The 27972-nt window shown below is 42.2% G+C and overlaps 1 protein-coding gene across 2 annotated transcripts in view; it reads left to right on the top strand.

The window, feature by feature from the left end:
* The window catches only part of PAWR (pro-apoptotic WT1 regulator), a 116423-nt gene extending 97606 nt beyond the window's left edge, over positions 1-18817 (top strand). The window contains exons 4-6 of one of the 2 annotated variants that reach the window (XM_085889050.1): positions 12057-12198; positions 13558-13662; positions 17974-18817. In XM_085889050.1, coding sequence (XP_085745176.1) covers positions 12057-12198; positions 13558-13662; positions 17974-18060 — 334 coding nt within the window. In that variant the 3' untranslated portion in view covers positions 18061-18817. The remainder of the gene's footprint in view (positions 1-12056; positions 12199-13557; positions 13663-17973) is intronic. The other variant, XM_085889059.1, reaches the window with a different exon arrangement.
* Positions 18818-27972: the final 9155 nt, after the last annotated feature.

The raw sequence follows: 27972 nt of genomic DNA, 5'->3' as shown, positions 1-27972 counted from the left end.
TGTCCACCAAGTTTTGTTTTGTACAAACCCATCAAAAACATTTTGAGATATCATGCTATATATAGTTTTTGGCTCTATCTATCAATGGTGAAGAATCACTTAAAAAGTTATCAGATCCGTATCCAGATCCAGATCTTCACCAAAATTTAATCAGTTCATCCTTGTCAAATACCAAACCTGTCCACAAAATTTCATCCGAATCCGTCCACAATTTTTGAGATATCCTGTACACAGACAAACAGATCGACAGACAGAGGTGAAAACATGACCTCCGACCACCTTGAGTGACAAAATATCAATTGACAAAAAGGAATTAGTAATCAATATGCCATAACCTCGATGGTTCGAATAACCGCGTCACTGTCATCTTCCCATAAAACAAAGCTGATTGGTTAAATCCAGAATCTGAATAAGTATGTCAGTTTTTCTTTCCTGGAAGGTTGGCAGGATAGCTCAGAGGGAGCAGATTCGCCTTTGATTGTCTCGTCTTGGTACTATTCTCGACCTGGAAAGAAACCGTCATCCTGGTGTTTTGCAGGTCGGGGCATTGCATCAATGAGTGGGCTGTCCCTCATTTGGACATTGATCTTGGGAGATCACACGTGGCAACAATAGCTGGTAGATGTTGGATCTGACAGTCTTTTGTCGTGTGTTGGGCACGTGATCACACGCACCCTGGCCAATTTCATGCCTAACCTTCAGGGGGCATTGCAACAGCAACATAGTCTGGACTCCAGAAATGATGCAACCAGCAACCACGTGCTCTATCAAACTTAATTGCACAAAGTCAAAGTTCAAAGTATCATCTGGCATTCTTCATGTTTGTTTTTTAATTACATAAATTCCACAGCCTATAAATTCTTACCGAGTCTGAAGCATGACAGCCTGCATTTTTGTTGGTAAATAATAGGTTCTTATAATTCCACAAAATTAAATTAAATAATTGATCACAATGATATTAATCGGAACAAGAGCGAACTACATGTGTGAAAGAAATGGGAGTGAGAGAAGTGAAAAATGGAAAAGGGTATAGGAGGATAAGGGTGAAAAGATTTTGAAAAGGTTGGAAGAGGGAACAAAGAACATTAAGGGAAGTGTATGAAGAAAGTGTTTGGGGGTAGAGCAATAAAAATGACGTCATTCTTCAGTATATAACATATAGACAGCACTAAAAGGTCAACAACTTCAAGAAGACGGCTTCTTGTCAATTGCAATAATTCTGGCCTTCATGTTCCCATAAAAGAACAACAATCAAATTCCAATGAATATGCCTTTTGTCGAATAAGTTACCGGTTGTGCACTGAACTAATAACTCAACGTTGGACTACTGTCCCTTTGCTTTGAAAGGTCGTTTTCCTCTGGTCAACCTGGGTAGATCTATTCTCTGTCCCAAGAGGCATAGTATGAGCCCATTTCACAGGCCACAAGGAAAAGCAAAACCTTAGAAGCACTGGAATTTGCATTTAAATAGAAGCTGCACGGCAGCTGCCAGGCTAGTCTTGCGATTGGGAATCCTAGAACGTAGCTCGTCTGTCTTATCGCCACCTCGATGCGTGACCAAATGGGCATCAGAGCATGTCGCCAGATTCTGGAGACCAGAAGTTTGCTCAGTTATACATCTTGAATACCAGTATGCAAGAAAGCTGAGGACAGCAATGAAACGTTTTGGAAAACTTGAAAATAGTGCTTGGACTTTGCACAGATTAATCCAGCGTAAAAACGGGACATTTATTGGCATCTCTTGTGCTCATTCTAAAACGATGCAATGGCATCATTGATTCCCTTCACTTGTGGGTTTGTGTGTGCATGAAACGAGTCATTCTCGACGGTGTATTCTCCTCTTCACATCTCGTTGCTTATCTCTTTTGAAATTATCATTATCGTGATGTTATTGTTGAAATGTCAGTCTCATGTTGCTGATATTGTTTGTCAATTATTTCAATACAACATTCCATCAAAATATTTGCAATACAGGTCTAGTGTGCAGTTAAATAACCCATTGTCTTGTTTTGGTGGAATGGTATTGGTTTAAAACTGCGTCAGGAATGGTTTTCCATCATAAGGAATGCTGCCCAACACAATTTAATGCCGTGCTTTCGTGCCTTCTGATATGGCTTATGTAAAAGAGAAATTACATATGGAAGTCCATTCGTCAAAGTTACAAGAGAGATAGCAAGTAAGTGCACCTTATCTAAACATCCAACTCTTGAATTGAAAGCTCAGACCTTTAGGTCACACAGACTGAATTAGTCAAGAGAACATTCTTAGCAATGAGCATGCTTTGGCTTGCACCAAATTCTGAATATTTAAATAGAAATATGTATGTGTGTGTGTGTGTGTGTGTGTGTATATATATATATATATATATATATATATATATATATATATATATATATATATATATATATATATATATATATATATATATATATATATATATATATATATCTATATATATATATATGTATATATATATCTATATATATATATATATATATATATATATGTATATGTATATATAAGCCTGGTGTTGGCTTAGTGGTTAGGGTGGCGGCTTGGGATCCCAGGGTCCTGAGTTCAAGCCCCGTTGGCTGCTGAATTAACACCAGGGGGTTGACTCAGCCTGTCATCCTTCCGAGGTCGGCAAAATGAGTGCCAGTGTACTGGTCCCGGTGTATGCCCCGGTTAGAATAGGTGTACCATATCCCTGTGTGTCGTAAGAGGCGACCAGGGTTGGCGTCAGGAAGGGCATCCGGCCATAAAAACATTGCCTCAAGAAAAAGCCAAACCCCTGCACAGCAGGGAAAAATGGCTGTAAAAACGGTCATTTTTATTTATATATATATATATATATATATATATATATAGATATATATGTGTGTATGTATATAGATATATATATGTGTGTATGTATATAGATATATATGTGTGTATGTATATAGATATATATGTGTGTATGTATATAGATATATATGTGTGTATGTATATAGATATATATGTGTGTATGTATATATATATGTGTATGTATATAGATATATATGTGTGTATGTATATAGATATATATGTGTGTATGTATATATATATGTGTATGTATATAGATATATATGTGTGTATGTATAGAGATATATATGTGTGTATGTATATAGATATATATGTGTGTATGTATATATATATATATATATATATATATATATATATATATATATATATATATATATATATATATATATATATATATATATATATATATATATATATATATATATATATATATATATATATGCACAGATGCCAACCCTCCCGATTTCATCGGGAGGCTTCCGAAAATTCACCCAAACTCCCGCCCTTACGATCACTATCCTTATCCTCCCGGAATTTTGATATTTTTGCACTGTTCACTAATCAGAATGTACTAGTATGAGAATTGAATGAAAAGTATCGTCTGCTATGTATAGCATGTGGTAACTCCATAACGTTCGCTGCTACCAAATTGTACGTAAAAAATTGCAAATTCAAATGAGGAGCAGCGAAACATTGGGTCTGGATCTCGCTTATGCGATCATGCACTGAGATTTAGTGCATGCGGTATGTGTGCAATACAGTGCATGCGGTATGTATGCACAGTGTATATGCATGCGATACGCTCACTGCATGCAGCTGGGCCCCGTACCAGCCCGGCGGTCGCGACCACCGTGTGGTGTTTAACAGCCGCTAGAGTTCTTCGAGTCGCGCTGCAGCTGTGGAACATCGACTTCGAAGTTACCGATGCTTCAAGCCCTCGATGTTGATTACGAAATGGCAGAAAAGAAGCTTACGAAGACCAAGAAATGGTCTCAGAAGTACAAGACCGAATACAGTCTCCAATACCCGTGTATTCGAAAGTCTGAAAGAGGAATTCATCATGCGTATTGTACAGTATGCAGCGTTGATATTTCAGTTGAGCACGGAGGTCGCGATGATATTCGGAAGCACGTTGGAAGCAAACGGCACACAGACATTGCAAAGGAGAGATCTTCGAGCACAAGTACCGGTACACTTCTGAATTATTTCACCAAACAAGGGACAAGCGAGGAAGAGGATGTTACCCGAGCAGAACTTCTCTTTAGTGGATTTATTGTGGAACATAACTTGCCCATATCAGTCTCAGATCATGCTGGACCTCTATTTCAAAAGATGTTTCCAGATTCAAAAGTTGCTTCAAAGTATGGATGTGCAAGAACAAAAACTTCAGCAATAATTGGTGAGTTGTCAAATGTTACTGCTTCATCTATTGCCGATATTGCTAGACTAGCTCCATTTAGCCTAGCTACAGACGGTAGCAATGACAGTGGTGAGGCCCAGCTATATCCTGTCCTGATTTCGTACTATGACAACAGTGCTGGGATTGTGAAGCAAGGTTTGCTAAGTTTGCCTGCGTGCAAACAAGATTCCACTGGAGAAAACATTTTCAAACTGCTTGATCATGAGTTCAGTGACAGGAAAATTCCGTGGGGAAATTGTGTTTCCTTTTGTGCTGATAATGCCTCTGTCATGGTGGGCAAGCACAAAGGAGTCGCTGCTTATATCCACAGTGCTACATCATGGGATGCCCTTGCCATATGATGCACAATACGGCCAAGAAGGCGGCTCAGGCCTTACCCATTGAATTAGATGACTTTCTCATCGATATTTACTACTACTTGGACAAAAGTAGTAAACGCGTCAAAGGAGTGAAAGCACTGCAAGAACTCTGTGATGCCCCGACACACAAGATTCTGAAGCATGTCGCAACAAGGTGGCTGTCCCTTGGTCAGTGCCTAGACAGGCTGATTGAACAGTGGGAGCCACTTCGCCTCTTCTTCAAAGAAGAAGTACGAAGAAAAATGCAACCAACTGTAGCCAAGACTCTAACAACGAGCAAGAAGGACGGCACTGTATCTACTGCCAGTACTGGCACTGCAGGATCAAGCACTAGTGGAGCAGCATTCACCACTACCACTGCAGTATCTGCTGCGAAGAAGACAGCAGGGACAGCACCAAAACCAATGCTGAGAGCAGGTAGCATCACCGGCCCTTCATCACGTTCATCTACAAAGCAGATCCCTTCAGAGTCGAGAAAGACTGTGATAGTCCCATCTACAGGCAAAGAAGGACCCAAGTTAAGTTCTGCTTTTGCCAAATCACTTGATAGAAGCTCAGCAAAACCTTCGAATCAGAGGTCTTCTTCCTTGGCTGCACCTACCTCAAGCTCTCTCCTCAAACGTAAAATTGGATCTGGTACTACGAGTCTGACCTCTTCTGCTGGCAGTAAACGCAAGTGTGATCGCCCTGCGGCTAAGTGTACTACGAGTTCTACAACTAAAAGCGCATCTTCCTCAAACACTGTGCAGGAATCTAGAGAAAAACGTGTCAACAGGATGTTCTTGTCTCCACAAACAAAACTCTATTGTTTCTTCCTTCGATATGCTAACAAGCTTTTTGAGAAGGGGAATCTTCTGCTCCAAAGAGACGAACCCTGTATTCATCTCCTGCACGGAGAATTGAATGGTCTTCTGAAAGATATCTTCGTACGGTTTTTGAAACCATCGGTGTCATCGGTTGCTCTGGTAAATGTACCCTTCTCTGACAGAAATCATCAGAAGAATGATGAGGACCTCATGATTGGGAACGATGCCAAACTGTATATAAGGGAACAAAGGAGTCTCAAGAAATCCACCTTCACTCTGAGTGAGTCAGACATCCAAGGTTTCTTCAGTGCAGTTCGCTCATATTATGTGAATGCCTGCAATTACATCTTCAAAACCTGGCCACTAGATGATGAATTAGCCAAGCATGCTCAGGTGCTGGATGTTAAGCTACACCAAGAAGTGGGGTTTGACTGTGTGGAGTTTTTCATCAAGAAATTCCCCTGTCTGTTCAGTGGCGGTGATAGTGACATAGACAGTCTTGAGAGTGAATTCGCTCACTACCAGGCAGACGCCTCCATAGCTACAATTGCTACTGAGACAGTGAGAGTGGATGAGCAGTGGCATCGGATTTCACAGCTCACAGATCCCTGCACTGGTGCCAAGAAGTATCCTAATTTGAGCAAAGTGATGAAGGGAATCTTGGTCATTCCTCATTCGAACGCATCATGTGAGCGGGCACTCAGTCTTGTACGGAAGAATCATACTGAATTTCGTCCCAATTTGAGTGTCAAAACCCTGGAAGCTCTCTTAATTGAAAAACTAGCTCATAGCACCCCTTGCTACCAGAGAGAATACAGCAAAGACATAATCAGAAGGGCTAAAAGAGCCACACAGCTGTCACTCAGCAAAGCTGCCATGGAAAAAGCAAGCAGCAGTAGTACCAGCCAGTAAGGTAAGAAAAATATTGCTTCTTTTGTGCTTTTTGTTAATCTTTGATTGTCCCCTAACTTACTAATATTAACATACATGTAACATTAAAAAGTGCACAATTTTCCCCTTTTTTTGTTCAAAAAGTGGGAATTCTTAACATGTTAAATGCTCCAAAATAGGGCTCAGAGGGCACTAGAGAGCGTCTAGAACCCCAGAGCTTCCAGGGCCCTAAGGCGGGCCCTGGACCCCGCCGCAAGGGTCGAGCGCTCCGCGCTCGAGATGTGCGCTTAGCGCACATTATTTGGTGTCGGTTGCAAATCCTCCCTTATTCTGATTTCCAAAAGTTGGCATCTCTGTATATGTATACCCTGGTTAAAATAGGTGTACCATATCCCTGTGTCGTAAGAGGCGACCAGGGTTGTGTCAGGAAGGGCATCTGGCGTAAAACATGTGCCAAATCACTATGCGGATCATACGGATGATCCGCTGTGGCGACCCCTAACAGGAGCAGCCGAAAGAATAAGATATATGTATATGCGTTTGTGTGTGTGTGTGAAGCATTTTCTTTGATTTCTGAAAATAAATGAAAAAACAAAAAGACTGGCTGGATCAATCGCTTGCACAGTGGGAGCAATCTCCACCAAATTTTGCATTAATGCTGGGAGTACTCAGGGTCAGGTCATGGGCCCAACCGCCACCCCACCCCCATGCAAGGGTGGAGAGCCGACTTAAGATGTCGCTTGTATGGCTGGGTCAATCTCCACAAAATATTGCATACATGCTGGGTGTACCCAGGGTCAGATCATGGGCACAAAGAAAATCCCCATCTCCCCCTCCCCCATCCTGCAAGGCAATTGTGTGTGTGTGTGTGTGTGTGTGTGTGTGTGTGTGTGTGTGTGTGTGTGTGTGTGTGTGTGTGTGTGTGTGTGTGTGTGTGTGTGTGTGTGTGTGTGTGTGTGTGTGTGTGTGTGTGTGTGTGTGTGTGTGTGTGTGTGTGTGTGTGTGTGAAAATCATCGAAAAAAACCACCAACATGAAGCTGCTCAACAACATGAGACTGAGGAGAAACTGACCTCAAACAAGGAAATTTTTACCACAGCTTTAAACATCTATCTCCTTGATGGTTTACCAAAGTCTGAACTACCCAATCTTGATTGGGTGACCCAACTTGTGTATATCTGGAAGAGCGAGATGTGTGTATTATGGCTTGAGTGGTGGGCTTGTGATCCTAGTGTCCTGAATTCAAATCCTGCTTGGCTGTTGAATTAATACCAGGTGGGGTTGACTCAGCCTGTCATCCTTCCGAGGTCGGCAAAATGAGTACCAGCTTGCTGGTATCCTGTTTTGGAGTGGCGACCCATCTAGGATTGTGCCCAATATAGCCCAGGAGACTGCTTAGGCAGCAGCAACACTGCACAGAGTATGGTCCCAATGGAGGTGTGTGTGTGTGTGTGTGTGTGTGTGTGTGTGTGTGTGTGTGTGTGTGTGTGTGTGTGTGTGTGTGTGTGTGTGTGTGTGTGTGTGTGTGTGTGTGTGTGTGTGTGTGTGTGTGTGTGTGTGTGTGTGTGTGTGTGTGTGTGTGTGTGTGTGTGTGTGTGTGTGTGTGTGTGTGTGTGTGTGTGTGTGTGTGTGTGCGCGCGCGCGCGCGCGCGGCTTTTTCTTTGATTTATAATACAAGAAAACAAACACGACATATTAACCAAAGCACTTCATGCTGTACTTCTCAATGTTGAAATACAGCAAGAGCACCAGGAAGTGAGAAAGTGTGTATATATAAGCTTGTCGATGTAAAATTGACAGATTGGTTCATCAGTTATGCTGTGAAATGTAATCTGAGCCCCATTGGTTGGCTTAGTCATCAGTATCTCTGGCTCCGATTGGCGGAGAGTACAGGGCGATGACTCACCATTCGCACCAATGCCTTGAAGGGATGGGGGATGTGGTTCCCCCAAAACTGATCACTCACCATTGGCATGCATACCTTGGACAGCAGTCAAAGCAACAGCTTCGATGTTTCATGCTGAAAGAGAATGTAAAAATGTCGACATAACATAGGGTCCATGGAGAGGATGAAGGTTGCTTCCAACATATGCAGATGTGAATGTGGTCAAACATGCCATTTATGGGGTAGGTATACCATCTGTCCTGGAACCCCTTGGTGTAAACGTTGGCGAAAACACCCGCCGGGATGGCTTGATCATTGTCCCATACAAGAATGGAAAAAGCTGAACCCGGGATTGCACTTGTGTTGACAGTTTAGCCAAATCACACATTTACAATACAGCCTCAACAGCTGGAGTGGCTGTCACCAATGCGGAAGTTCTAAAACGCAATAAATACGCTGGCCTCAGCCAAACTTATTTATTCGAACCAATCACCATCAAAACAATTGGAGTGTATGGCCGATCTCCACCCAACATCATTAGTGATATCAGTGGAAGGCTCGTTGCATCCACTGGTGATATCCAGCAACTTGTCTGGTTCAAGCGGTGACTGAGCTTGGCCGTCCAGCAGGGAAATGCCATCAGTATTCTGGTTTCGGCACGGTACGAAAAAAATCCCCAATTAACACCATTTTAAAGTCTGGTTTTGTGGGGGGGGGGTGGGGGTTTTACTCATTTATTGTTTTTTTATCTTCTAAATAACTTCCATTTACTTTGTTGTTTAATTAATTTGAATTTTTTTATAAGTTATTAACAAATTCATGTTTTCAATGGTGAAGAATAACTTGAAAAATTCTCGATTCAAGAATTAAAAATGTTGTTTTTTTTTTACATGTATGGAATGTTGAATGACCCGATGTTTGGGCCAACAACATGGAACACCGTGCCCCCACTAACATAAGCAGGAAATGTGGAGTGGGCCAAGTTGGATAACCAATCACAAGGCTATGTTATTAGACCTTGTGGTGGTTAACCAGATTGCAATTTCAAATTGATCAGCCATTTGCAAGTTTGTATTGCCAGTGCATACATATCAGGTGTATGATTTTAATATTCTTCTTTTTATCTTGACAAAACGAAGTTTTTGCAAGATATTGTGAGTCAGCTTGTATGTTTTTAATTTTTTTATTTTTGTTTTGTTTTTCTGTAATCACGTATAAAAAATTCTGCAGAGCACAGTTATCATTGGAAATTTTTGTAACTTCGCATATCGGAGGCCTATCGAGGTCCCTTTCAGCACATAAAATTTTGAAGGTCAAAGGTCAAGGTCACTTTGTCGCAAATCAGGGGAGTCGACGAAACCCTTATTTATTGAGTAATTTTGATCGGATCGTCTTCAAACTTCATGGGAATATAGTTCATGGACTGGCGCTCAGCTGATTAATTTTTGGTGGCAATTGGCCTTGACCTTCATGGTTAGTGCCTAAGGTCAAACATATTTGACCCCAAGGTCAAATTTTCAAGTTTTAGGAACCATATCGTGTAGTACCTCAAATTGAACACCTCGATGAGTGCTTTCTAGATATGTCAAGCTTGAGACATTATGACGTCATTTGGTGACGTTATGAGGCAAACGCATATTTTTTTTCATGGTTACTCTGTAGAACGATTCTCATCGGAATCTCTCGTAGGCAGATATTCCTCAAGGAGTCGCTCCTGGTGGATAGCAGCTCTGTTCACCTCAGTGTGACCTTAAAGAAGTCACACGTGGTCACCTTTTGGCAAGGTTTTTTTTTATTTTTGCTCTCACTGAAGGAGAGGGTATTGTGTTTGAATCCCTTTGTTACTTACGAAATATTTAGATTTCGTAAGTATATTGATGACTTCCGTCATCTGTTTGTGTGTGTGTGTGTGTTTGTTTGTTTGTAGGCACGATAACTCGAGAACAGAAGAAGCTACCAATGTCAAATTACACCACGTGATTCAGGAGGGTGATGGCTAGTGCTGATTAGATTTTGGTCAAAATCGGTCAAAGGTCAAAGTGAGGTCAAACATTCGATTTTTGATGGTTTGGTACAGAATCATCGTAGAAACTTCTGGTTTGCGTCGCAACCTTCTCGAGAGACAGCTTTTAGAGGTCAGAGGTCAAGCTGACTATTTCGTAAGTACCAGTCTATGACTGCTTGTTTTTTTGTTTGTCTGTTTGTCTACAGAGAATTTGTGTTTTTCTCTGCAACCGCTTGTCGGATTGAGAAAAAATTCACCATTGGTGCGAATACTCATGTAGAATGTTTTGATGATAATTATGACATTATAGGCCTCATGGTGTGGCAGCCCTTTTAGAAAAATGGAAAAACTTTGCACCTCTGTATCTCTGAAACCGCACCAAGGAAGAATTTGAAACGTGGCCTAATGCAAATACTCATGGGGAAGAAGAGATTTTTTTTTCATGACATTATATTCGCATATACAGAATGCTACATCTGATCAGTATGATAAATTTTGAGGGTCATCTCGGGATAAAATAGTCCACAGAAAAAGTTTCATCACATCATCAGTCATGTGATTTGGCAGCCATATTGTTTAAAAAAAAAAAAACAACAAACCTTCAAAAATCTTCTTCTCCAAAGTGGCTGAACAGATTGAGGTGATATTTTACAAGTGTGACTGCCTGTCCATGAGTAACAAAAGGGTCACAGATGATGTCATATGTCGCATGGTTTGGCAGCCATATTGGATTTACCCTAAAACGTATAAAAAAATTATTCTCCAGAACAGCTGGACAAATCGAGGGGAAACGTCACACAAATGTTCCCCAAGCCATTGGTGTACAAGTTTGCTTAGGAATAATTGATAGGTCACATGGTTTGGTAGCCATAATGGACTGAAGAAAAATAGCAAATGTTTTATTTGGAAGCATTTAATCAATCGACGTTAAACTTCAGATTTATGATCTCGTGGAGATGGCGAATACATGTTTTAAAATTCAACTTGATTGGTCGCATGGTCTGGCAGCCAGAATTATTTAATTGTTTGATATGGGTTCTTTTTTTTTTCTTTTTGTTTTAAATAAGGCTCACTTGGTTGTGCGTGAATTGTTTGAGGGTAGAGGAGTAACAGCTGAAATGCGAATCCTATCCAGGTTCCTCCTGATGACTTGATCTTTGCTTTTTGCTTGTTCAGGTTCCTTCTGATTACTCCAATGCAGGTCTGTACCTGTTTGGCCTTCCATTTAATTTGAATTTAATTTATTTTAATCCCATTCTGAATTCAATTGAATAATGAACAATAATAAAATAACGTCATGGGTCAATGTCGGGTGTCCGATCAAAGTTAAGTTGCATCAATGCGGGACGTCTTGGTACCTGGTCATCACTGCCAGCAACTATAAAGCGGCAGTTCTAATTATTTCTCTTTTTAATTACGTAACACCAGTACACAAAACTACACAAACACAAAAAACAAGTCCTGGTTGGGGTCTGCGATCTCTGATTGCTCTTTTTAGTTCTTAATTGCTCTAAATCAAATGAAAATGCATGACAATAGCTCCAATGAACTGTGTTTACCTCTAATTGTGAGCAAGTCAATGACCTTTATGAGAATGGTAACCAGATTTAAAATTGGGCTTTCAGCAATGCTTCAATGCACGACTTTGTTTAATTTATAATGTCATCTACTGAGTAATCCATACTCAAAAAGTTAATCAATAGATAGAAACCCATCAAATACGATGAAAACAATGGAGGATGCGGATATGGGTAATTAATGTTTGTTTATTTCTTAATGTCAGGCAAAAAGACAAAGCAGCCTTGTACGTTATATTTGGGCTCATTCTTAATGATTTTTTTTTCTTCCAGCAGTGCTTTCGTGTCCGGAATGGATGAAAGTGTTCGAGAAGCTTCAGGGAGACAGGTGTCCTCAGGAGAACGAGCCAACTCCCCTTCTCATCGCAAGTTGGGAAATGAGGCGCTGGAAAAACGGCTGGAAGATCTGGAGAAGGTGAGCTTTCAACCGTAGGTGTATCAACAGCGAGAATTATGCCTTAATGGTTTGATTGAATTTGATGTGTCCATCATTTCAAAGCAAAGTTAATGTAACACCAGTTTCAACGGGTTATGTTTAGAACATTGATATAATGTAAAGAATTTTTTTTGCTTTCTTCAGTGAACCCAGACCAACAATAAAACCATGTCATTTAAGATATAGAAATTTTAATGAGAGATTGCAAACCAAGGTGTTATCAGGATTACACGAGTATGGTGGTTAAGTCGGAAGAACACAAGTATCCCACAGGTAGTGAGTGGGTTCAAATCTGATTGAATAAAGCAATATTCAGAATTTGGATCGGAAGCTTTTGGAAAACTGAGTCTCAAAAAAATAACCACCTCACTGTCAGATTGTCAGGAAAAGCCAGCTGGCTCATTTATGACCTTCCGGGAGTGGGTAATCTGCCTGCCCGACATGCTTTGGAAAATATTAAATGGCAATCTTACACATTGTATTTGATGTCTAAATGCCCTCAGGGCAACTTTGGAGGCAAATTCAAATGCTTTCTCTGAATAGACAGGACAGGAACACCATAAAATGCACCTATGTCAATAGAACTAGAAATAATATGACGTTGCGACATGGACCAATTATGCCTCCACCTCCATTATAGCATAATTATACATTAGGGTTACCATGTCTAGTTTTTTCCCGGACATGTCCTCCTTTTCGGCCCTTAAATGTCCGTCTGGCCGGGTTTTTAAAATAGCTAAAAATGTCTGGAATTTTGACATTTTTTGGTTTTTGCATTTTGAAAGGGATACATTTCAAGATTTTGGATTTTTTTTAGGTTATATGGTTAAACCATTTTTGTACATTTTCTTACGGTGATAAAATGTAGTTATGTCATGGTCCAAATCTGTCATGGTGTAATGGACGTGTTCGAACATCGATACCCACACGTCCTCTTTTTGTACAACCTCGCAGGGAGAGAGTCCAGTGGCATGCTCAGTCTGCAATTCAGTATCTTTTCTGAGTCTGTACCATACACACTGTAGTTTGATTTTGTTCAAGAGGTCTTTATTTGATATTTTATTTTACTATCCCAAAACACAAAGCCAGAACTAAAGACAAAATTCCCTTGTTTTTGAAGTGTTCGAGAAGAATGGGAAGTCGAGTGCTTGGTATGTCGAGCTGTTATGTACGTCTCTGTGGCAAATAAAGATGCCATTGATTTACAATCTCATGTGGACTCGAGCTGCGAGGGTTAGGGCATTGGCTGCACACATGCAAACAGACAGTCAGCAAATTGCATATTTTTGTATGAATACAATCAGTGTTGTTGCAATCCAAAGTGAGCTTATCATGCAGGAATTGTTTCATGAACGGAAAGAGCGTGAATACCTCGGCCAGCAACTCACAGAGTGCGAGCAGAATGCACGAAAACTCCGCACGGACATCACTTTGCTTAATCGCGTGAGTGCAGTACAACAGACATGTTGCATACAGTGAACCCTGATTCACCACATAAAAGTAAAAAAAAAATTCCCCTGATGTACATATTGTAACAGGTTGGTACATGTATGACTTAATTATTTTGCCTTCCAACTTCCTGGTCTCTTCCAAAAGTGCAAATAGATACACAAATTATCTTTGACCTGAAAGTCAAACATGGACTCGTACCAAAATATATGTTCCTCATGCAACCCAAAGACCAAATCTATATGACCAGGTGGGTAAAGCAGGGATCATACGGGCAATTTCCAGTCTGTCACGCCACAAAAAAATCGTTTTGTCACATATATTATGGGGTTTTAGACGCACAGATTGGACAAGCCAGGATCACTTTTTAACATTCTTTTTTTTTTTTTGTATACCTTGTCGAGGCTCATACGAGCCTCGACACAACTCACAGCAAGGAGACATGAGACAAGAGGGACGGGAGTGCAAGGGACAAAACAGTGGGGAACAGACACATTAGGTGAACTGTGGAAGGGATGGGGATGGGACGGGGAACATGGCGAAGAGAAGATGGACATTACAGGGACTTTCAGGAAGGAAAGCAGGGGAATTGAAGGAAGTGGGCTTGGGTGGATTATCGGGGGTAGAAAAGATCGAGGATTTGGATGGGGGAAGATAAGAGGTGGTGGTGAACAGCTGTTTTGAAAGCCTGGAGGGAAGAATGGGAAAGAATAGAGTGAGGAAGTTTATTCCAAAGGTGGGAAAAAAGAGGAATGAAAGAGTGAAGATGAGCAGTGATTCGTGATTTTTGTATTTTTACCAGAAGGGGGTTGTTGGCGGACCTTGAGCGCCCTGTGGAAATGTGGTGGGGACAAATCGCAGGGGGGGGGGGCAAGGCTGGAGAGGAGTCGGTAGAAGACAGAAAGACCACTGACCAACCTGCGGTGATTGAGTGAGAGGCCCAAAGACTCAGCTTCATTGCGGGAGATGCCGATGATCTTAAATGCCCTGGTTTCGACAGCGTGAAGCCGAGAAAGGTGGGAGGCAGGAGAACCAGCCCAGAGGGGCGAGCAGTACTCCATCAGGCTACGGACAAAAGCTTTGTAAGTGGTCAGGAGCTCAAGAGGGCCAAGGAAGGACTTTACACGACGGAGGATTCCCAGTCGGCGACTGGCTTTGGAGGCGAGGTTGGAAATGTGACTTTCCCAGGAAAGGTCATGGCAGATAGTGAGACCCAGAAGCTTGAAAGAAAAGACTTCTTCCAGAGGATTGTTGAGAAAGTGGATGGGAGGGTTTTCTAAACGGTCCTTTCGAAGAGACATAGTGAGAGTGTGAGATTTGTCTGGATTGAAAGACATGTTCCACGTGTTGGACCTGTTTGTGATTTTATCCAGATCTGCAGTGAGCGAAGAAGCTGCTGCTTGCCGGTCTGAGGGATGACAGATGGTACGGCAGAGGGTGGAGTCATCGGCAAAGAGAAATAGAGGATTTTCCAGAGAGTCCGAGAGATTCCACAATGTCACTCATTCTGTAATAGCGGGGTTCCAGTTCATCAGAAAGCTCGGTAGGAAAGTGCTATTTCTTTTTATTCAGGTTATTCAGTTCTTTATTGGCTCCATCTAGCATTTTTTGGGCATTCTGGATGGTAGCATTTGCAGCAGCAACTTTGGTGAATAAGTTCTCAGATTCTCCCTTCACTGCATTGTCGAGCATCGTCATGCCCTCCGCCAACAGTGCTTCAGCCCTCCTTTTTTGGCGAGAATTTGAACCTCCTGATGAGAGTCATGCAAGAGCTGGTTGTCCATTGGGAATATTTTGAGGAGTTTACCAATCGCCTCTGAATAAAACAGTTTGGCTCTCTTGAAGAAATCCAGATAACTCCCTTCGGATATCCTTTTGGATTCTCTCATGGCTTTTATCTCCCATGAAGCCGCTTCTCCGATGTCCACTTTTGTAAGCCAGACATCGTGATTCGTTAGATTGATGCTTCCAAGTTGCTTTCCAGTCTTTCGACCAATAGCTCCTTCGGTCAGGGCGCGTCACATCAGCGATAGGATCAGTGTGTTCATTTCATCGTAGAGAATGTGGATGAGTGGGCCCTCGCTCTGTATCAACTTATTGAAACGGTTGAACATGGACAGGACAAATTTCATGAATAGCAGTTCACACTTGAGAAGCTTATTACTCAAAACACCGCAGATCCTCTTGATTCTGTCATTCTCCCTCTCTTTGTCAGTAATAGTTCTGAGAAAATACTCTGTCAAAGCCAGAAGTTGCTCCATCAGTCTTTATGTGATGTCTTCCAATGCCGTCCATCGCGAAGACACATGGCAGACAAAGACATGTCCTTTAATGCCCTTGGATTTCTGCATAGCCTCGTAGTCTTCTCTCCTAGCAGCTGAGTATTTGAAAAGATATACGTCAATTCCTATAGATTCGATCTCGGAGCCGAATTTTTTGAATGCACTAGAAAAGGCGTTATGGCTTTTGTGCAAGTTGCACGTGCCAATATCGATCATTTTTGGATTGATCTCTTCCATAGCCTTTTTCTGCAGAGATTTCATGACATTCGGTCCATCGGAGGAAATTTGCAACAACTTGTCATGGTACAGGACCGCTGAGAGATCGAACAATGTTGTCCTTGAGTTTAGTAGCATCAGCATGACCCATCTCAAACGACTCCAGATGTTCGACATGAACACGATCACTCTTTGCTGGCCAGTAACGGACGATCACATCGAACTGTCTCCAATGTTTAGCAGTTGTTGCCTCATCGACCTGAATACTGTATGCTGGAGCAAAGTTCCCAATTTCATTTTCAATTAGAGTATGCATATACAGCCCCATTCTGTCCAAAACTACGTACGCTGTCTTATCTGAAGCGCATTGGAACTCTTTCGCGATCTTTGAATCAGGAAATGTAGTGATCATAGAATTTGAGAGTCAAAAGGACAAATTATTCACTGAAACATTGGCACACCACCTCATTTCCGCATAGGTCACATTGTTGTTTAAGCTCCGCTTTTGCCAGTCTTCCCGTTCATCGTCAGCACCCACGCTGACACGAGCAAAACAGGTCTGCATATTCACGAGTCGCTTCAATTTTCGAACATCACCCAAATTGTTTTGTCTTCGCTTGATATGTGTACTAGTCTTGGAATGATGGATAAGCTGGTCCTTCCCCCTCTGAGCAATGCTCACGATCTCCTGACAAAGAAGACAGCGGACGGAGTGATTGCCGTGGGGTTTCGCCCAGTTTTGTATCGGGTCTTGATTGAAGTCCTCCCATCCAACATGGACACTTTGAAGGTGGTGTTCCTTTTACTCATGATCGACAGCTGAAAAAAAACAAAAACCCTCGTGAGGCCTGACAAAATAATTATATGTGGTCATATAGTGTACTTCAACCACAAATGAAATGTAACACCCATAATAATGTTCAGCAATTATTGTTCAATCGATATGTTCTTTCGTGTTGTTGATGAAAAACAGTCTGGGCGTTGTTGTGCAGAAATTAACGAAACATGTTCGCAGCAGACTAACGTCGTCTGATAAAGCAAATTCTGAGCACAAAACATCATTGGAATTCAAGGACCACAAAAATGCTCCTAATTTCATAATGCATCTCTATTTCCTGCTTTGTGCTATTACTACGAAATGCCCCCACTTTGAGGACGACCATCCCATCGAAAGCCCTTACACACTTCGGCTGGAACCGAGACTAGACGGCCGTCCAATTTTGGTCCCAGATTAATCTGAGCAATTTTATGTTGTGGTCCTTAATTTCCATGCATTTGGTGTCAGACATCTAACATACTTGTTTTTAATCCAGGAATCTGTACAATAAGCATAAATGTTCAGCATCGAATGACAGGAGGCGTAGTGATGAAATAGCTGCGGGGCTGACGGTCAGGTCTCGAATTAACATGGTTACATACAGCATAGTCGATCACTCTTGTCCAGTTTGATATCATTCCTTTCTAAAAAGGAATACTTGTAACCAAAAACCCTTTTAGCTCCCGGAGTTTCCCGTTCCAGTGTAAGCAAAAAGTATTATAAACTGAACAGTGTTAATGCAAAGAAGTCTGCGGTAGAAGTGATAAACAAAGTGCAAAAATGAACAAAACTTGACATGAGAATGTGTGTTGATCTTACCTCTCACCTTGCTGATGGTGACCACTGATAAAAAGTTTGCTCGAGAAGGATAGTCACCGTGATATATCTGGACAAAACTTTGTCAAATGTTACACCGTATGATCCCTGGTAAAGGAGTGGTGGTCACACCATTATTCATTGCCATTGTCTATGCTCTGTGTGTTACCACAGGAACTAGATGACCTCGAGGATGAGAACGAACAGCTGCGAGAGGAGAACAAAACACTGTTGCGTGTTGTTGGACAGCTAACCCAGTGATGCAACTAAAATGATGAGCTTCTGAGTTCATTGCCACAATGGCCTGGTCAAGAACAGCCTTTTGGTTAGCTCCTAAAATCCTATTCTATAAAGCCAGCATCATCTTACTCTTTTTGGTTTGTGGGAGCAGGAGGCTGAAACTTAGGCCTCTGGGAGAGTCTATAATCGATATGGTACTTCTAAATGTTATCAAGACAACAACTAAACCTGCCATTATAAATGGGAAAACAAAACACTGAATGATGGACCGACAGCAAATAATGGGGTTTCTGAGAATTCTGAACCCAGCCCTTGAGAAGAGAAGTACCCTGCAATAGGATGCATTCTCCATGCAACTTGGAAGCAAATATTTTGGACACAATGACAAACCAAAAAAGGTTTGCTATTACAATGAAGTTTTGGTTTGGAATGTGATGCCACCTTGGCTGTTTTTTTTTTTTCTTGATACTTCAAACTGCAATGTTATGTGCAGTTTGCTCACGTTGTCGGAAATCATGGTTTCTTGGCATCGCTCGTCACATCCAATCTGTGATGTTACACTATTTGTGTGTGTGTGGAGTTACATTTTGTAAAACACGTTTCTCAAATATGGGAGGCTGAAATGCAGCAAGATCTCTCATTCAATCATAAATGTAGAAGATGAATTGACTCTACGTGGTCATTGTAACATGAACACGCTTTAGAACGACTTGGCATTCAGATTAAAATGTGTTGAAGAGTGATGTTTATTATACAAAGGCTTAAACAGGGAACACAATCACCAGACTTGATATCGTATTTGCTCAATGGTGGTTTAAAATGAAAGGATTTGAGAAAAGCAGTGATACCTGTATTTATTTTTTAGTAAAAATAAATAGATAGATATTTTAATGTGTTCGATAAATAATTTCACAAAATTAGCTTCTGATAAAGTCAATGGCTTTAAGATCATTTTCTGGGCATATTCTGTTTTTATTTATCTAGAAATTGAAGGAAAACCCCTAAATTGTTGACATATTGCATTGTATTTTGGAAATAGTGCTGATATGATGGAATGTAAAGAAATGCATTTCAAGTTTAAAATCATGTAGTTTTGCTTTAAAATACTCAAAACAAATACATGTATAAGAAAAAAAAATATCCGTGTCCTGACTTGTCTGTGAGAGAAAGGATAAGGAAATGGTTCCATGACACAATGAGGTTTTTTTTTTTTCCCTCAAGATGTTCGTATAGTTTGTGGCATGTCTGTGCATGCAGGGAGGATAGTTTTGATGATCAAACCAAGGTGTTTTTGTCAATAAAATATAGGCTTGTGAAACAGCAAAATAGATGAGAGGGGAGGAAGGGAGGAAGAGGGGAAGGGGGAGAGAAGAGAGGGAGAAGAAGAAAGGCAGGAGGGGGGTGAGGGGGAGAGAAGAAGGAAGAGAGGGAAAGAGGGTGATGGGGGGGAGGAGAGAGAGAAAGAGAAAGAGAAAGAGAGAGAGAGAGAGAGAGAGGCAGAGAGAGAGGCAGAGAGAGAGAGGCAGAGAGAGAGAGGCAGAGAGAGAGAGGCAGAGAGAGAGAGGCAGAGAGAGAGAGGCAGAGAGAGAGAGGCAGAGAGAGAGAGACAGACAGAGAGACAGACAGACAGAGACAGCAGCAATGCCAACCCTCCCGATTTCATCGGGAGGCTTCCGAAAATTCACCCAAACTCCCGCCCTTACGATCACTATCCTTATCCTCCCGAAATTTTGATATTTTTGCACTGTTCACTAATCAGAATGTACTAGTATGAGAATTGAATGAAAAGCATCGTCTGCTACGTATAGCATGTGGTAACTCCATAACGTTCGCTGCTACCAAATTGTACGTAAAAAATTGCAAATTCAAATGAGGAGCAGCGAAACATTGGGTCTGGATCTCGCTTATGCGATCATGCACTGAGATTTAGTGCATGCGGTTTGTGTGCAATACAGTGCATGCGGTATGTATGCACAGTGTATATGCATGCGATACGCTCACTGCATGCAGCTGGGCCCCGTACCAGCCCGGCGGTCGCGACCACCGTGCGGTGTTTAATTTAACAGCCGCTAGAGTTCTACGAGTCGCGCTGCAGCTGTGGAACATCGACTTCGAAGTTACCGACGCTTCAAGCCCTCGATGTTGATTACGAAATGGCAGAAAAGAAGCTTACGAAGACCAAGAAATGGTCTCAGAAGTACAAGACCGAATACAGTCTCCAATACCCGTGTATTCGAAAGTCTGAAAGAGGAATTCATCATGCGTATTGTACAGAATGCAGCGTTGATATTTCAGTTGAGCACGGAGGTCGCGATGATATTCGGAAGCACGTGGGAAGCAAACGGCACACAGACATTGCAAAGGAGAGATCTTCGAGCACGAGTACCGGTACACTTCTGAATTATTTCACCAAACAAGGGACAAGCGAGGAAGAGGATGTTACTCGAGCGGAACTTCTCTTTAGTGGATTTATTGTGGAACATAACTTGCCCATATCAATCTCAGATCATGCTGGACCTCTATTTCAAAAGATGTTTCCAGATTCAAAAGTTGCTTCAAAGTATGGATGTGCAAGAACAAAAACTTGCAAGATGTGCAAGAACAAAAAAAAAAAAAAAAAAAAAACAAAGAAGAAAAAAAGAACACTGGTCAACAATTTTTTACTTTCTGAATGTTGTCTAGATTTCTACAAGTGAATTAGGGTATTCTGGCACTGCTGAATCAGGAAATGGCATCCGTTTCTCTCCATCAGGTCAGGTTTTTGTGCTAAGTTGATTTGAAAAAATCAGATCTTGTGACAAAATCAATTACATTTTTGTCAACACATATCATCCTAAACATGTTTTTAAGAAAAAAAAATGTTTTGCCAACAACATTTATTGATTACATGATAGAAACATCGATTACTGTCATCTGAATGGTGGGCATTGATAAAGGTAAGTACAAGTAAATTGCATGTTGCGTCACCACTGTTCAAACTTCAGGGCTTGAACTTCCGTTTCTTCGAACTCCTGGAATGTTCAGCGGCAGGGAGGTCTCTCTTCAGATTCCAACAGTAGTCAGCCATCATGACTGCGTCCCAGCGACCCTGATACCTGGTCTCCATCTCCTTCATGTCCTGATGGAATCTCTCCCCCTGCTCATCACTCATTGAACCCAGGTTCTCAGGAAACCGGTTCATATGTGAAAATAGGTAGTGCATCTTGATGCTCATGTTGCAGCCCAGGTTTCTGAAAGCAGTCAGCATGTTGTTGACAAGTTCTGCGTAGTTTCTGGCCTTATTGTTGCCAAGAAAGTTCTTCACTACCAAAACAAATGTCTTCCACGCTTCCAGTTCCACTTCGTTCATTGAGTTTTCGAACTCTGGATCTCTGATGAGCTGACGGATCTGAGAACCATCAAAGATGCCAACTTTCAACTTCTCCATGGTCAATCCTGGAAAAGCCTGGCACAAGTAAGTGAAGCAGTCACCATCTTTGTCCAGAGCCTTGGTGAACTGCTTGATGTGCAGCGGTGGGAAGAGTATTCTGTCTCTGTCCACCAGAGGGTCGTTGATGACGTTCCTTTCTTTGCATGGCACCAATTCCTCCCGCACAGGCCAGTCCTTCTTCGTGTAATGCTGAGCACGGTCCCTACTATCCCACATGCACAGAAAACATGGGTACTTGGTGAAGCCAGACTGTTGTCCCAACAAAAAGTTCACCATCTTCAGGTCAACACAAATAAACCACTTATGCTGATCATAACCAATTTTCTCCAGCACGTACTTCACCGCTTCATACTTCTCCTTCAGTGTAGTCGAGTGAGCGATGGGTACAGAGGCAAACTGGTTGCCGTTGTGTAGCAGAACACATTTCAGTGATCGCTTGCTGCTGTCAATGAACAGTCTCCAATCTTTGGGTTCCTACTGTGGCACTCCAAGCTTGAGCAGAAGCGCATGTCATAAATTGGCGCATGTAGGTATTGTACATTCTTCAGAGTTTGTTATTTCAAGAAATACAACTTTTTTGTATCACATTATTACAAAATCTGCCCCATTAACTTTAGTTTTGATCCACGAACTTTATGCTTTGCCTCACCAATTTTTGGAAGATTTTGAGGTTTTATGACTTCAAACTGATCCCTTTTCGACATAATCACCTAGAACTATCGTACCTGAATACTTCTTGTCATTAAAATAATTATTTCCAATTAAAACAATTATTTGACATGACATTTTACCCCCACCAACTTCTTCTAAAATGCTCCACACATGCGTACATGTGAACAAAAATGTAAAAAACGACATGTGGCCATATCTCCAAAACTAATGTGAGTTTTGGATTCAGCGCATCAGATTCGTCCTAAATCAGCTTTAAAAAATGCAGACAACAAATTTGTTGTTGACCAGTGTAATTGGTGAGTTGTCAAATGTTACTGCTTCATCTATTGCCGATATTGCTAGACGAGCTCCATTTAGCCTAGCTACAGACGGTAGCAATGACAGTGGTGAGGCCCAGCTATATCCTGTCCTGATTTCGTACTATGACAACAGTGCTGGGATTGTGAAGCAAGGTTTGCTAAGTTTGCCTGCATGCAAACAAGATTCCACTGGAGAAAACATTTTCAAACTGCTTGATCATGAGTTCAGTGACAGGAAAATTCCGTGGGGAAATTGTGTTTCCTTTTGTGCTGATAATGCCTCTGTCATGGTGGGCAAGCACAAAGGAGTCGCTGCTTATATCCACAAACAAAATCCAGAGTGCTACATCATGGGATGCCCTTGCCATATGATGCACAATACGGCCAAGAAGGCGGCTCAGGCCTTACCCATTGAATTAGATGACTTTCTCATCGATATTTACTACTACTTGGACAAAAGTAGTAAACGCGTCAAAGGAGTGAAAGCACTGCAAGAACTCTGTGATGCCCCGACACACAAGATTCTGAAGCATGTCGCAACAAGGTGGCTGTCCCTTGGTCAGTGCCTAGACAGGCTGATTGAACAGTGGGAGCCACTTCGCCTCTTCTTCAAAGAAGAAGTACGAAGAAAAATGCAACCAACTGTAGCCAAGACTCTAACAACGAGCAAGAAGGACGGCACTGTATCTACTGCCAGTACTGGCACTGCAGGATCAAGCACTAGTGGAGCAGCATTCACCACTACCACTGCAGTATCTGCTGCGAAGAAGACAGCAGGGACAGCACCAAAACCAATGCTGAGAGCAGGTAGCATCACCGGCCCTTCATCACGTTCATCTACAAAGCAGATCCCTTCAGAGTCGAGAAAGACTGTGATAGTCCCATCTACAGGTAAAGAAGGACCCAAGTTAAGTTCTGCTTTTGCCAAATCATTTGATAGAAGCTCAGCAAAACCTTCGAATCAGAGGTCTTCTTCCTTGGCTGCACCTACCTCAAGCTCTCTCCTCAAACGTAAAATTGGATCTGGTACTACGAGTCTGACCTCTTCTGCTGGCAGTAAACGCAAGTGTGATCGCCCTGCGGCTAAGTGTACTACGAGTTCTACAACTAAAAGCGCATCTTCCTCAAACACTGTGCAGGAATCTAGAGAAAAACGTGTCAACAGGATGTTCTTGTCTCCACAAACAAAACTCTATTGTTTCTTCCTTCGATATGCTAACAAGCTTTTTGAGAAGGGGAATCTTCTGCTCCAAAGAGACGAACCCTGTATTCATCTCCTGCACGGAGAATTGAATGGTCTTCTGAAAGATATCTTCGTACGGTTTTTGAAACCATCGGTTGCTCTGGTAAATGTACCCTTCTCTGACAGAAATCATCAGAAGAATGATGAGGACCTCATGATTGGGAACGATGCCAAACTGTATATAAGGGAACAAAGGAGTCTCAAGAAATCCACCTTCACTCTGAGTGAGTCAGACATCCAAGGTTTCTTCAGTGCAGTTCGCTCATATTATGTGAAAGCCTGCAATTATATCTTCAAAACCTGGCCGCTAGATGATGAATTAGCCAAGCATGCTCAGGTGCTGGATGTTAAGCTACAGCAAGAAGTGGGGTTTGACTGTGTGGAGTTTTTCATCAAGAAATTCCCCTGTCTGTTGAGTGGCGGTGATAGTGACATTGACAGTCTTGAGAGTGAATTCGCTCACTACCAGGCAGACGCCTCCATAGCTACAATTGCTACTGAGACAGTGAGAGTGGATGAGCAGTGGCATCGGATTTCACAGCTCACAGATCCCTGCACTGGTGCCAAGAAGTATCCTAATTTGAGCAAAGTGATGAAGGGAATCTTGGTCATTCCTCATTCGAACACATCATGTGAGCGGGCACTCAGTCTTGTACGGAAGAATCATACTGAATTTCGTCCCAATTTGAGTGTCAAAACCCTGGAAGCTCTCTTAATTGAAAAACTAGCTCATAACACCCCTTGCTACCAGAGAGAATACAGCAAAGACATAATCAGAAGGGCTAAAATAGCCACACAGCTGTCACTCAGCAAAGCTGCCATGGAAAAAGCAAGCAGCAGTAGTACCAGCCAGTAAGGTAAGAAAAATATTGCTTCTTTTGTGCTTTTTGTTAATCTTTGATTGTCCCCTAACTTACTAATATTAACATACATGTAACATTAAAAAGTGCACAATTTTCCCCTTTTTTTGTTCAAAAAGTGGGAATTCTTAACATGTTAAATGCTCCAAAATAGGGCTCAGAGGGCACTAGAGAGCGTCTAGAACCCCAGAGCTTCCAGGGCCCTAAGGCGGGCCCTGGACCCCGCCGCAAGGGTCGAGCGCTCCGCGCTCGAGATGTGCGCTTCGCGCACATTATTTGGTGTCGGTTGAAATTCCTCCCTAATTCTGATTTCCAAAAGTTGGCATCTCAGACAGAGAGAGAGAGACAGACAGACAGATAAAGAGAGAAAGAGAGACAGGCAGACAGAGATAGTCAGAGAAACATAAACAGATAGAGAGAGAAAGTCAGACAGAGAGACAGAAAGAGACAGATAGAGGAAGATAGTCAGAGAGACAGGCAGACAGAGATAGTCAGAGAAACAGAAACAGATGGAGAAAGAAAGAGACAGAGATAGTCAGAGAGACAGATAGAGAGAGAGAGAGAGAGAGTCAGAGGGAGAAAGACACAGACAGATAAAGAGAGACAGGCAGAAAGAGACAGATAGAGAAAGAAAGATACGGAGAGAATCAGAGAAACAGATAGAGAGAGAGATCGTCGGAGACAGAGAGAGATAGTCAGAGAAACAGCAAGAGAGAGAGAGAGAGAGAGAAGAAAAGAAAGAATGAAAGAGACAGAGAGAGAGAGAGTGAGAGAGTCAGAGGGAGAAAGAGACAGATAGAGATAGAGGGAGAGAGAGAGAGAGACAGAGAAACAGGGATAGTCAGAGAGAGAGAGAGACAGACAGGGAGAGAGAGAGAGTCAGAGGGAGAAAGAGACAGACAGATAGAGGGAGAGAGTCAGAGGGAGATGGAGATCGTCAGAGAAACAGAGACAGAGAGGGAGACAGGGATAGTCAGAGAGACAGATAAAGAGAGACAGGCAGACAGAGATAGTCAGAGGGAGAAAGAGGGAGAAAGAGGGAGAAAGAGGGAGAAAGAGGGAGAAAGAGGGAGAAAGAGGGAGAAAGAGGGAGAAAGAGGGAGAAAGAGGGAGAAAGAGGGAGAAAGAGGGAGAAAGAGGGAGAAAGAGAGAGAAAGAGAGAGAAAGAGAGAGAAAGAGGGAGAAAGAGGGAGAAAGAGGGAGAAAGAGGGAGAAAGAGGGAGAAAGAGGGAGAAAGAGGGAGAAAGAGGGAGAAAGAGGGAGAAAGAGAGAGAAAGAGAGAGAAAGAGAGAGAAAGAGAAAGAGAGAGAGAGAGAGAGAGAGACAGAGACAGAGACAGAGACAGAGACAGAGACAGAGACAGAGACAGAGACAGAGACAGAGACAGAGACAGAGACAGAGACAGAGAGAGAGAGAGAGAGAGAGAGAGAGAGAGAGAGAGAGAGAGAGAGAGAGACAGAGATAGTCAGAGATAGATAGACAGACAGGGAGAGAGAGAGAGTCAGAGAAACAGAGAGATAGAGAGAGAGAGAGTCAGAGGGAGAAAGAGACAGGCAGACAGAGAGATAGAGATAGTCAGAGAAACAGATAGAGAGAGAAAGAGATACGGAGATAGTCAGAGAAACAAAAAGAGACAGAGCGAGAGAGAGACAGATAGCGAGAGTCAGAGGGAGAAAGAGACAGATAGAGAAACAGATAGCGAGAGTCAGAGGGAGAAAGAGACAGATAGAGAAACAGAGATAGTCAGAGAAACAGAAACAGAAAGAGAGAGACAGATCGTCAGAGAAATAGAAACAGAAAGAGACAGATCGAGAAACAGATGGAGAGAAACAGATAGAGAGAGAAAGTCAGACAGAGAGATAGAGATAGTCAGAGAAACAGAAAGAGACATACAGACAGACAGACAGAGAGAGATAGTCAGAGAAACAGATAGAGAGAAAGAGATACGGAGATAGTCAGAGAAACAAAAAGAGACAGACAGACAGAGATAGTCAGAGAAACAGATAGCGAGAGTCAGAGGGAGAGAGAGACAGATAGAGAAACAGAAACAGACAGAGAGATAGAGATCGTCAGAGAAACAGAGATAGTCAGAGAAATAGAAACAGAAAGAGACAGATCGAGAAACAGATGGAGAGAGAGAGACAGAGATAGTCAGAGAGAAAGAAAGAGACAGACAGGGATAGTCAGAGAAACAGATAGAGAGAGAGAGAGGGAGAGGGAGAAAGAGACAGACAGACAGAGATAGTCAGAGATAGAGAGAGAGAGAGAGTCAGAGGGAGAAAGATACAGACAGATAAAGAGAGACAGATAGAGAAAGAAAGATACGGAGAGAATCAGAGAAACAGATAGAGAGAGATCGTCAGAGAAACAGCAAGAGAGAGAGAGAGAGAAGAAAAGAAAGAATGAAAGAGACAGAGAGAGAGAGTGAGAGAGTCAGAGGGAGAAAGAGACAGATAGAGATAGAGAAAGAGAGAGTCAGAGGGAGAGAGAGAGACAGAGAAACAGGGATAGTCAGAGAGAGAGACAGACAGACAGGGATAGTCAGAGATAGACAGACAGGGAGAGAGAGAGAGTCAGAGGGAGAAAGAGACAGACAGATAGAGGGAGAGAGTCAGAGGGAGATGGAGATCGTCAGAGACAGACAGACAGATAGAGAGAGAGAGAGGGAGACAGAGAGACAGAGAGACAGAGAGAGAGAGAGTCAGAAGGAGAAAGAGACAGTCAGAGAAACAGATAGAGAGAGAGAGAGAGAGAGAGAGTCAGAAGGAGATAGAGGTAGAAAGACGGGAGACAGGGATAGTCAGAGAAACAGATAGAGCGAGAGACAGGCAGACAGAGATAGCGAGAGAGGGAGAGAGTCAGAGGGAGATGGAGATCGTAAGAGAAACAGAGAGAGAGAGAAGAAAAGAAAGAATGAAAGAGACAGAGAAACAGAGAGAGAAAGTCAGAGGGAAAAAGAGACAGACAGACAGAGAAACAGAGAGAGAGGGAGGGAGAAAGAGAGAGAGAGACAGACAGAGAAACAGAAAGAGGAGAGATCGAGAGAGGTTGGAGAGAGAGAGAGAGGAAAAGAAAGAATGAAAGAGTCAGACAGCAAGAGAGAGAGACGGGAGACAGGGATAGTCAGAGAAACAGATAGAGCGAGAAAGAGACAGATCGAGAAACAGATGGAAAGAGAGAGACAGAGATAGTCAGAGAAACAGAAAGAGACAGATCGAGAAACGGATGGAGAGCGAGAGAAACAGAGAGACAGATAGAGAGAAAGAGAGAGAGTCAGAGGGAGAAAGAGACAGGCAGACAGAGATAGTCAGAGAAACAGAAACAGATAGAGAGAGAAAGTCAGACAGAGAGATAGAGATCGTCAGAGAAACAGAAAGAGACATATAGACTGAGAGACAGACAGACAGACAGAGATAGTCAGAGAAACAG

Source organism: Eptatretus burgeri, chromosome 1 (assembly GCF_056783735.1).
Source record: "Eptatretus burgeri isolate ZD-2024b chromosome 1, Ebu_testis_v1, whole genome shotgun sequence".
In the NCBI taxonomy this organism is placed as follows: domain Eukaryota; kingdom Metazoa; phylum Chordata; class Myxini; order Myxiniformes; family Myxinidae; genus Eptatretus; species Eptatretus burgeri.
Note: the sequence above shows the minus strand (reverse complement) of the source record. Positions and strands in the feature narration are given on the sequence as shown.